The following is a 12,120-nucleotide window of genomic DNA, read 5'->3' as shown; positions in this document are numbered from 1 at the left end:
CGCAGCCTGCTGCTCTAATCACTAGGCTACTCCTCCACTCACTACTGCCCATTGTGTTAAAGAGATCCCCCAGCTTTCAGCCATACAAGCCCAATAGCCTGGAGAACTCTTCCTTATCCTTTCTGCCCTTAGTTGAACATAAGATTTGCCATTCTGGGTTAGACCAGTCTTTCATGTCCAGTATCCTGTTTCCGTTCGTGACCAATCTAGATCACAAGTACCTGGCAGGATCCCAAGCTGCTTATCCCAGGGATAAGTAGTGCATTTCTGTAAGTTCTCTAAGTTCACCTTAATGGTTTATGGACTTTTCTTCCAGGAACTTCTCCAAACCTTTTTTAAACCCAACTACACTCATAGCTTTTACCACATCTTCTGGCAATGAATTCAAGTTTAATTATGCATAGTGTAAAAAAATATGCTCTCCTATTTGTCTTAAATGTGTTACCTTGTAACTTCATTGCGTGTCCCTTATCTCTGTACTTTTTTGAAGAGTAAACAGATGTTTATTCATTCCACTCAACTCACTATTTTATAGACCTCTATCATATCTCCCCTCAACCATCTTCTCCAAGTGGACGAGCCCTAACCTCTTTTGCCTTTCCTCATAGGGGAATCGTTCCATCCCCTTTATCGTTTTAATCACCCTTCTCTGTACCTTTTCTAATTCTGCTATATCATTTTTTTTTTTAAAGACGCAGTGACCAGAATTGCACACAGTACTCAAGGTGCTGGAGTAACTTGTTTTATCCTTTATTTTTTTCCTAATAATTCATGGCATTCTATTTGCTTTCTTGGCTGCTGCTACACACTGAATAGAGGATTTGAACATATTTTCCACAATAATGCCCAGATCCTTTTCCTGGGTGGTGACTCCCACTATGGAACCATGTATTGTATAGCTATAATTGGGTTGTTCTTCCTTATGTTCATCACTTTGCACTTGTCCACATTAAATGTCACCTGCCATTTGGATGCTCAGTTTCCCAGGCTCCTCTTACAATTTCTCATAATTCTCTTGTGATTTAACAAATTTTGAATAATTTTATATCAGCAAATTTGATCACTTCATTCATTGTTCCTATCTCTAGGTTATTTATAAATATGTTAAAAAGCAGCGGTCCCAGTACAGATCCCTAGGCACGCCACTATTTACTTTTCCCCACTGAGGATATTGACCATTTAGGCCTATTCTCGCTTATGAGGAGTGAAGTCAAGTCAGGCCATGCTATGTCAGAGTTTTCCAAAACTTGTCTTGGGAACCCCACAGACAATCAGATTTTCAGGATATGCACAATGAATATGCATGAGATAAATCTGTAGGTTGAGTTTCCGGTGTAAGCAAATTTATCCCATTGTGGATATCCTGAAAACCTGACTGGCTAAAATACCACCAGAACAGATTTAGAAAACCCTATGCAGAGTGATCTGACATCTCTCCCAACTACACCCAAGAGGAGGAGCATACTGAGCATTTATGCATATAGGCTTTCAGATAGTACCCCTTCCCTCTGTAACTGCTCATACTTATCCACCCTGGTTTTTTTTACAGTTTTGTAGGATTTCCACCCGTGTGTGTTTCTCTTCCTACCTTGTTTGCTGGGTAAGACAGTCAGATTCAATCTTCCTCCACATGCCACCACCCTCATCTAGTTTAAACTCTTGCCAAGGAATGAGTTGAACTGTGCACCTAGGATCATGGTTCCTCTCTCGGACAGATGCATCATGCCTTAAGTTGGGCACTGATATCTTTTGAAAATGGACCAAGAGACCATAGTTTTCTATAAACATGAAAGCAAAGCATGGACATATGCACATGTAAAGCTGAGACTTCAATTTAATGCCACATCCAAGAGAAAAGAGGTTTAACTACCGAAACTTAGTCATCATGAAATAAGGGTCAGGAGGAGGAAACAACATTTTTTTTTGCTAACACCTACCTTGAAAAGTTTTTGGGAATGTTTAATCATAAATGTCATCCCATTATTCAGCTTTGTAATGTTTTCCTGAAGGTCATTTGCTGTGAGCTGCTCAGAGAAAAAAAAACACAATTGATGAGCAAATGGGTAAAGTTCTCTGAATAGAGAAAACCAGTCTTAATTACACAATAAAATAATTTCAAGGGTCTAGCCACATGGCTTAGAGGCCAGCTGGATCTGGGGGAATCACCAAGGCCCAGTGTGGAAGGGAAAAAGGACTACCAGCTAACTGTGGACTTGGGAAATGGTGCTGTTAGATTGGTAAAGGTTTCCAGAGCTGCTCTGTGTGGAAGGGAAGGAAATATAATGTCATACAAAAGGATGGAAAATTACAATTTCTGTATTTCATTCTCACCCATCACCTTGTTAATTTTTCAGATGTGTCTGCTTCAAAATAAATTGCCTTATTTGGTAGCTGCTATTGACCTGGTACCTTTACTGTCACTTCACAGTAAAAGCACAAGATAAGCAGCATACGCTGGTATCTCAGGTAAGGTAATACAATAGTTTCGATTTGTTTCCCCGAGTGACAGATCCCAAATTTTTGCTGTGTAAGGGCAATTTATTTGTGTCTGTTTAAGGTTGAGAGCAGGAGTGTTCCTCAAGGGGCTACTCTCTCATCAATGCTATTTAGAGTCTACATGCACCTGGTGCTGTACCTGACAGATCTTATGGCTTTTGAAAACAGTGTTAAGCAGATGTGCAAATCTATTTTTCTGTAACGGAAAATCCCTTAGAGTCAATCCATTGTATGAATGAATGTCTGAGTGTTGTCTCTGCAGGGATGAGGGTAAACACACTTTCACTTAATCCATCAAAAAAGAGTTGTGTATGGGCAATTGGACAAGTATGCCTTGGATTTTCAGATAAAGCTTGAAGGGGGTTTCTCTTCTCCCTAAGCTGTTTGTTATAATTTTAGGAGTACTTTTGGATTCAGCACTCAACTTAGAAAAACACAATGCATCAATAGTAATAAAAGCTTGGTTAAACTTTTAGTTCACACATAAAGACCATTTCAGAATTGCTTAGTTAAAAACAGTATGCACTCCATGGTCATGTTGCAGGTCTTCTTTCAAAGAGTTTGTATGAGTTACAATTCATATAAAATACTGCTGCCCAGCTAGTACTGGGATGTAATTTCAGGACTCATATCACTTCTATATTGCTCAACTTTCATTGGCTATCCATGTCATTCAAAACAACATTTAAACATGGTCTGCCTTATGTTTAAAGCTCTGAATGACCTGGCATCTGCAGAAAAAACTGGAGATATATGTACCAGGCTACCATCTTAGGTCAGGGGATGAATTATTACTAAGCATCCCCACAATAAAAATGAGGACATGCAAGGACCAGGTCAAAAGGTTTTTCATGAAACATTCCAACTCTGTGAAACTCCCTCCCCAGAGGTAATACCGCTCTGTCTGGAGCGGTATTACTTCAGATGTAGAAAGCTGTTTAAGACACCCCCCCCCCCCCCTTAGTCTGTGCTTTAATCTGACTACTCCAAATTGGTGGGAACCGTTTAGAATCTCATTGGAGGAAGTACAGACTCCATACATTTTATTTATGCTTGGTTGAACAAACTTATTGTGCTTATTGGGGTTTGTTTTTTTTTTAGTGGTTTTGTTTAGTTAAATTTATTGCTGAATCAGTGGTTATTTTAGTTTAAGATGATTGCTTAGTTTTATTTTTCCCATTGATAGCAGGGCTGAATTAGCCATGTTGTCATGGGAACTGTCAATCAGGCCTGGGAAGCGGGGCTTCAAAGTAGATTTCAGAAGTTTGTCTCTGAGGCTGCGCGTGAGTTCCTGCGCAGGAAGTCAGAATTTTCTCAGTCTGTTTTTTCCGCACGCGGGAACACATGCGGATCTTCAGTCTCCTCAACTTTGATTTTTTGATCGGAGTTTCTTCAGCATTTTTTCCTTAAGTTTATTTATTTATTTAAAACTTTTTTATACCGGCATTCGTAGGACACATGTCGGTTTACAAATAACTGAGAAAGGAAATTACAATGAACAGGGGAGGGGGTTAACTGGAGGATATGCAAAAATATAGGAGAGGAGAGTCAACAGGAAGCGTTAAAACTATTTGTATTCAATTAGAATTATATATATATATATATATATTAAGTATCAAAAGATAGAACATGCCCCGTCCATCGGGTTTTAAACCCTGCCCCTGTGGGAAGATAATGTCCATAACAGACGACCACGACCGATGTTACCGGTGTCTGGGCCCAGATCACCAGCAGGACACTTGGCAACACTGTGGAAAGATGTCCCCAAGGGATAGCAGTCAGTGAGCAGAGAAAAATCAGGGCCTGAAAACAGCAAAGGGAGGTTCGTATGGCCGCCCCCCTCGGAAGCTCACTCCTTCCCGGGGCCTGCAAAATCACTCTCTCTCAAAGCGAGTCGAGTGGCGTTGATGGAGCAGACTTCCTCCAGGCTTGGAGGTGAGAAAGGTGCTAGCCCTAAAAAAACAGAGCCAGCACTGGGGAGTGTGAACCGGCGTCGACAAGTCGTCTGCGGTCTGCTCAAGCTTCGACAGCCATCGGGGAGCCGACGCACACCAAATCGCATGGAAAGATGAAGCATTTGACGCATGAGGAGTCACGTCGCCGTCGCACCAAATCGAAGCAGAAAATATCGGCGTTGACGATTAAGGAGTCGAGGCAGACGCCACATGCGTCCACCTCGAATTTATCGACGCTCCAGACGAAGCCAGCGGCGCCGACTCAATTAGCGCCGACTTCCTCGGACTCTGAGCATATGCGCTGTCACACTTCTCCAGTGCACTCCAAGAGATCTTCGACGCAAATACCAACGGCGTCGACTCATTCGATGAAGCACACGAAACAGCCCCTGAAGAGAGGAACGCAACCCTCCTACAGGCTGAAAAACGGTGCAAGACAGCTTCTCACCAAGATTCCTCGGTCCAACACTGTACTCCATCACCAGGAGTGGGATCCATGCAGACGACTCGCCCGGCCTGAAGCCCAGAACACACTACACAATCCCACTCGTCAGAAAACGATTTGCTAACTGGAACTGATGCAGAGTGGGTAAGAGTCACATTTCACTCCTCGGATTCTTCAGCCTCCTTGGTTCAGATATTTTCGGATCTCTCTGATACTTCTAAGCGGCGTAATTCCGCCCAGAGCCTACAGGAACCTTTCAAGGACAAACAGGTCACAAGACGGGAATTGCATGCTAACACACACTCTCGTCCACCACCAAACTCAGATATCCTGGTGGCGGCACTTCCACCACGAGGTGAAAATCCACCCCAAAAAAGAGCAATGCCTCCTGATACCCGCCAAGCATTCACGCAACTTTCTGAAGCTCTCTCGGGATTTTTAGAAAGTATGCAAGCTACATTCACACTACACCCCTCAGCACCAAGCACGAGACCTCCATCACCGGAGCCTACCGCAGTTCCATCTCCTACAAGGCCTAAGTCTCCAGTACCAGATACACCGTTGCCGCAACCTCGGCAATGGAGAAAAGCACCTGCTTCTCCAACACCTACACCAGCTTCTCCACCATCATCTCCAGATACTTCCACAGGATATTCTTCTGACCCCCCGGATGAACTGGCAGAGACTTATTCCCCGTCGGAAGACCTGACATACCCCAAATTTCTAGAAAAACTTGGATCGGTGCTTCATCTCGAGGTGCAGAAAGTTCCGGATCCCGGGGTGGAGACATTAGATTTCTTAAAGATTTTTGATCTTCCATCGGAGCCTACCTCACTCCTATCTCACAAAGTTCTTGATGGCGTACTGGAAAAGTCATGGGAGACTCCATTTGCGATCCAGGCAGTGTTACCTCCCGTTTGAGTCTGCGTTCTCCTGACGCTGGCGTCTCCTGCGGCGTGGCTCCGCACGATTCGGAGCCTTAGCCATGCCCCCTTTTGACGTCAGACGCCGATGGAGCCGCCGGGCAGCGTGGGAGATTTGGTCTATTTAAGGGAGCTTCTCCTATTCTGTGTTGCTTCGGTCACTATTGCGTTTGGAGAGTTCTTGCTGTGTTCCTGCTACTTGTTTATTGCCAGATCCGGACTGCTCTTTGGATTACTCTGCCTGCTGCCTGCCTTCGGATTTGTTGCCTTGGTTCCTGCTTGTTTGCTGCCTGCCTTGACCTGGACTGTTATTGGATTATTCTGCCTGCCGCCTGCCTTCGGATTTGTTGCCTTGGTTCCTGCTTGCTTGCCGCCGCTTGCCTCGAACCGGACTGTGACTGGATTGCGCTACTCTCAGCCTGACTCTTGGATCACCCTGCCTGGATCCAATCTCACTGTTGGTCTACCTGAATTATCTGAAGTCTTCTACCCAACGTACTCGCTGAGCCTCCAGTTCCGAGAACCTCTACTCAAGGTAAGCGGCCGTCGACCTTGGTTCCACATACCGGCATAAGAGGCAGTCTCTCGAAAGACAGATCTCAAGTACAAAATGAAACCCTCCCCCTACTATTCAGTGCCACAGTTACCGCACACTTCCATTGTGGTGAAGTCGGCATTACACCGGGCGAAGAAAACGTGATGCACTCCGCCACCCCCCCAGAAAGGAGTATCGATGCTTAGATGAATTTTCAAAACATTCATTCCAAGCAGCCATGTTGACGGCAAGAATTAATCACTATCAATTTTATATCATGAAGTATTTGCATGAGTGCCTGCAAACGTTAAAACATCAGCTGCCATTACCTGACCCATCTAACCCACTTCCACAGCCCATCTAGGATATGGAGGAGGAAATCAGGCATTTATTACGAACGGTTTATGAGGCGTTCGAAACATCATCGCGTGCGTCGGCTTCGGCAATTGCAGCACGTCACATGGCATGGCTGAGGTCTAGTGCCATTCGTGACGACGTGCACGATAAACTTGCAAATTTGCCATGCAAAGGTGACAACCTCTTCGGAACCCTGTTTCAAGAGACTGTGGCCCAATTAAAGAGCAGTCAGTGGCGATACAGAGTCTAGTGCATCCTCAATCCTATGCGGCTTCGTCCAGGTGATTCTATGCACCGTCTCGCAGACAGTCGTTCACCCATCGACCATATCATCCATACGCTTCTTACCAGCCACAGCCATACCAACCACCACAGCAGCTGCATAACTAAAGGGGTCGTCCTCAAGCTCAAAGACCTCAGGGACAGCAACCTGCCCTGGCTCCCAAGGCTCCTTCCTCTTTTTAGGAGTTGCTCACCCACCTCCACTGCCTCATTTCACAGCGGGAAGAATAAAAGCGCACATCCAAGAGTGGGAGATGATAACCACAGATCGATTGGGTACTGGATATAATTCGACACTGTTACAACCTCCAATTTACAACATATTCTCCACTTCCATTGAATTTCAGCTAAGGGAGAATGTCAAATCAACATCAATTGGGAATAGAAATAGCTTTGCTCTTACAACAGGCGATACATCACGTTTCTCCTTCCTCCCACTCTACAGGGTTCTACTCCCCATACTTCCTCATTCCTAAGAAGTTGGGATCTCTATGCCCCATTCTGGATCTCCAAGAACTCAAGTATTTGCTCAAAGAGAAATTCAAAATGGTCTCCCTGAAAACCATTCTTCCTTTGCTGCAACACAAAGATTGGATGTGTTCAATCGATCTGAAGGATGCGTATACGCACATTCCTATGCACCAGGATTCCTGGCGTTACCTAACCTTCCAGTTCAAGGCTCAACACTACCAATAACAAGGTCCTGCCGTTTGGCCTCTCGGCAGCACCCAGAGTGTTTACAGGGTGCATGGCAGTGGTGGCGTTTCTTCGCCAGAAGGGCATCAAGATATTTCCTTATCTGGATGATTGGCTCATAGTGGCCTCCAGCCCAGAGACACTCAAACTTCATCTACAGGACATATTCCACTGTCTACACAGATTGGGGCTCGTTGTCAATTACGAAAAGTCGCACCTTCAGCCCTCTCAAATACTACACTTCATAGGAGTTCGATTGGACACGACCAGGAACAGAGTTTTTCTCCCCGACGAAAGGAGAATTGTTACTCGACAGCTCCTCCAATCCCTCCAAGCCACTCACTCGCCGTCAGCTCGCCAGGTAGTAACGGTCTTGGGTCACATGGCGGCCGCCATTCACACAGTGCCAAACACCAGACTGTACATGTGCCGTCTCCAATGGGGGCTCAAGTGGCAATGGCGACAACATTCTCAGCCGTTAACATGGAAGTTATCCTTACCCCCAGACGTGATAATGGACATACAATGGTGGCTGAACATAATCACACTTACAAAAGGGGCCCCGTTCACCCTGCTCCCGCACAACACAGTCCTGACCACAGATGCCTCCTGCAAGGGATGGGGAGCACATCTCGACCATCTAGAGACATAAGGCCTCTGGTCCCGGAACGAACAACATTTCCAAATCAATCTCCTGGAACTCAGGGCGATCAGATACACCTTATGAGCATTTGTCCTCCACCTGCGAGGTCATCGAGTCATGGTATACACGGACAATCAAGTGGCCATGTTTTACACAAACAAATAAGGAGGGTCCGGGTCGTGGAACCTTTGCAGGGAAACGATCATTCTAGAATGGGCAGCCTGCCATTCAAGTTCAAGCGACCTACCTCCCTGGTGTAGCCAACACATGGGCAGACAGGTTAAGTCAGATTTTTCATCCACATGAATGGTCGCTTCACCCTCAAGTGGCATAACAGATTTTTGCAAAATGGGGACTTCCAACCCTGGACCTCTTTGCCACAGAGTTCAACAGGAAAGTACCACGCTTCTGTTCCATATGGCCGAGTAATCTAAGGCAGCACAAGATGCTTTCCTCATTCCTTGGGAAAAAAAGACTTCTAATCGCTTTTCCCCCAATTCCATTGCTCACCAGAACAATTCAGAAATGCATGCGGGACGGAGCGCAACTTATCCTCATCACACCAGCATGGCCAAAGCAACCATGGTACATTCATCTTCTACAACTCTTCATTCAAAAGACCCACTTCACTTACCCAACCGGGAAGATCTTCTCTCTCAAGAACTCTTCTGTATCCGATGCATGCCTCCCTCCATCTAACAGCATAGAGATTGAGCGGGTCCTCCTAACTGAACAAGGACTGTCATCAGAGGTACAAGACATAATCATAGCATCCCGAAAGCCTTCAACCAGAAGTTATTCCTTCAAATGGAAGAGATATACTGAATGGTGCGTGTCCAAACACATTGATCTGCTACTTTGCTCCCTTGAACTATTATTGGACTACCTTTACCAATTATACGTGGGGCACCTAGCCATGGCATCGGCCAAAGTCTACCCTAGCGCAATTGCAGCTTTCCATAGACCGCACCACGGTCAACCAATCTCAGTACATCCGACTATATCTCGTTTCGTCAGAGATCTGACACATTTAAGACCTCCGATCTCCAAGCCGCCAGTAGCACAGGATGTAAACATTGTTTCCATTCAAACCAATGGACTTTGCTCACATCAAATACCTTATCTGGAAAGTTGTGTTTCTGGTGGCGGTCACGTCAGCTTGTCGAGTCAGTGAGTTGCAAGCTCTAGTTCACTATAGTCCCTACCTTCAGTTTTACCATCAGAAGGTAATCCTCAGGACTCATCCTTCATTTTTACCAAAAGTAGTGTCTCAATTTCATCTGAATCAGCCAATAAAGCTACCCACCTTTTGCCTGAAACTGCATCAGAATGACAGAGAAAGACTTTTACACAGACTGTAAAAGAGCACTGGCCTATTACAAGCAATGGACCACTTCAACGTCAAGAGCAACTCAGTTATTTGCTTCCTTCAATCCGGTTGCCCCAGGATTACCGGTGGCTAAACGAACAATTTCCAGCTGGATTGGCTCAGTGTATCCAGTACTGCCACCAAAAACAGGGCTCTCATCTCTCTGTTCATCCTAAGGCGCATGAAGTCAGGGCGGTGGTCGCTTCGGTGGCGAACCTCAGGGATGTCCAACCAATAGACACATGCAAAGCGGCTACCTGGTCATCCCTGCACACGTTTACGTCCCACTACTACTTAGCCCAGGACACAGCCGAAGACGCTAAGCTGGGGCTTGCGATTATACATTCGCTAAAACATTAATTCACATAGTTGACTGCTACATGTATGGGATCACACTTACAAGACAATTCAACTCCATAATACAGCGTGATCGGGAGCTTAGGACTCCCATGACAGCATGGCTAATTCAGCCCTGCTATCAACGGGAAAAAGCAAGTTTGCTTACCGTAAACGGTGTTTCCGTAGATAGCAGGATGAATTAGCCAGGCTGACCCACCCACCTCCCTGAGAGGTCGACATTACTCCATATCTTGCTTACGCTTGCTTTTGTACAGACTGAGGAGATTCTGTCTTCCTGCGCAGGAACTCACGTGCAGCCTCAGACACAAACTTCTGAAATCTACTTTGAAGCTACACCTACCGGGTCTGATTGACAGTTCCCATGACAGCATCGCTAATTCATCCTGCTATCTACGGAGCATATTTGCTTTTACATTAGCATGTAATGTTTACATTAATTTTTTTTCAACTGCATAATATATATATCGCTTAGAGACTTTGGATAAGATTATTGCTAAATGTCTCAAAATAAATAAAAGCTAGGGGAAGAGGAGGAATTAAATTTGGGCTAAAGTACCATAAGCCTTCATTTGCAGGTATCCAGTGTTTTCATCTTTTTAGTTCTTCTCCCATGCAGTCAATGCAGTACCAATCTAGAGTTCATTTCTGGCACTAGCATGCTTAAGTTAATCAGTAGGAGTTGCTGTTACATAATGGCTTGCATAGGAGCCAATCTTTCAAAATGATTTGGGTGCTAAACACAAAGTTGCCCCTCCCTAGACACAGTGAAGGCAATTATGCAACATAAAGAGTGCTCAAGCACCCACCGATCTGGCACCTATAATGGCCAGAACATCCTCCCTCCCAGGGGCTTTGAATTCTGCCTTCACTGAATCCCCAAGTCCTGGCCAACGAGAGGATCATGAGAAAGTACTGAAACTTAACCTGGGTGTTACTAGGTCATAAAGCTTTGAAGACTTCCTTAAAAAGAATTGGCAATGAAAACTCCAGGTCAGAGGTCTACAGTGACTCTTGCCACCAGAGCTTCACTGCTGCAGTCCTTCTCAGTGAGAAATCCGTCTCAGACTGATTATCTTTGGAAGGTGGCAGCAAGCCGATCGAAGAAAGTGAGATCACTTCCCTTTTACTTGCTGCAGGACTATTACACTCTGACAACCAGTATCAACTAACTTATTCCAAAAAGCAAATTAGCTACTGTTAGTCTTCTGGCAAGCACACTATTTTCCAGAAATAATGAACATTTATCCCTTCTAGCTCGAACCCAAGTGCCTGATCCCAACTCTTCAAGTAAAATATTTCACCACCACATACATTTTTGGGCCACAAGATATGTGGTGCAAACATAAGGGCCAAGTTGTAAGCAGACATCTTGTTGCGGTCTTGTTTCTTTGCTGTCTGGTAAAGCAGGTCCAAGAGAAGCTTCAGCAAATTCCGATTGGCTGCTGGGAGAAGCAAGAAGAGAAGCTGCAGTGCTTCAATCCGACGCTCTTTATCGGGCACTTCGGTTCTATTGCCTCTGTCATCAAACAGCATTAGATCTGAAGCCAAAAATATCAAAAATCCTAAGAACAAGTGAATACAAAGGCTGCCATGTACAGCATGTACTGTATAGCATGGAAGCTGACAAGTTTCCTAAATATTCTCAATAAACTGTTTCGACAGCTTGCACTGAATACCTGGATACTGCATGCTACAAACATTCCACAAAACAGCTACATAAAAGGCAAAACAGTATGTAAGTATTTTATGCTGCTTGAATTGCAGTGTATGAGGAAGCAAGTTGGGGAAATCTACAATTGCACCATTAACCTGTATAATTCAAAATAATATTGCTCAAAATCAATTGGCATTAGTATCTTTATGTTCCCATATTTCAGAACTAAAAGATGGCAAACTGATAATCTTAAAAAATGTTCTATACCCTGCATAAAAGAAGCAAATGCATAGATCCATCTTGAAAGATGCTTCAGTAAAGTACGAGAGAGAGGACTCAGAGCAAAACCCAAGATAAAAAAAAGAGCAAACCCCACTTCCCCAAAAACAAAACAGCAGAAAACAA

The 12,120-nt window shown here is 44.7% G+C and overlaps 1 protein-coding gene across 2 annotated transcripts in view; it reads right to left on the bottom strand.

Moving 5' to 3' along the window:
- ARHGAP19 (Rho GTPase activating protein 19) overlaps positions 1–12,120 on the bottom strand; it is a 171,367-nt gene that overhangs the window by 83,983 nt on the left and 75,264 nt on the right. For both annotated transcript variants that reach the window (XM_029610172.1, XM_029610173.1), the window contains exons 5-6: positions 11,373–11,599; positions 1,938–2,024 (exon numbers count right to left, since the gene is read on the bottom strand). In XM_029610172.1, the coding sequence (XP_029466032.1) occupies positions 1,938–2,024; positions 11,373–11,599 (314 nt within the window). The remainder of the gene's footprint in view (positions 1–1,937; positions 2,025–11,372; positions 11,600–12,120) is intronic.

The sequence above is a fragment of the Rhinatrema bivittatum genome, chromosome 7 (assembly GCF_901001135.1).
Source record: "Rhinatrema bivittatum chromosome 7, aRhiBiv1.1, whole genome shotgun sequence".
NCBI classification, from domain to species: domain Eukaryota; kingdom Metazoa; phylum Chordata; class Amphibia; order Gymnophiona; family Rhinatrematidae; genus Rhinatrema; species Rhinatrema bivittatum.
This window is presented reverse-complemented; position numbering and strand designations above follow the sequence as displayed.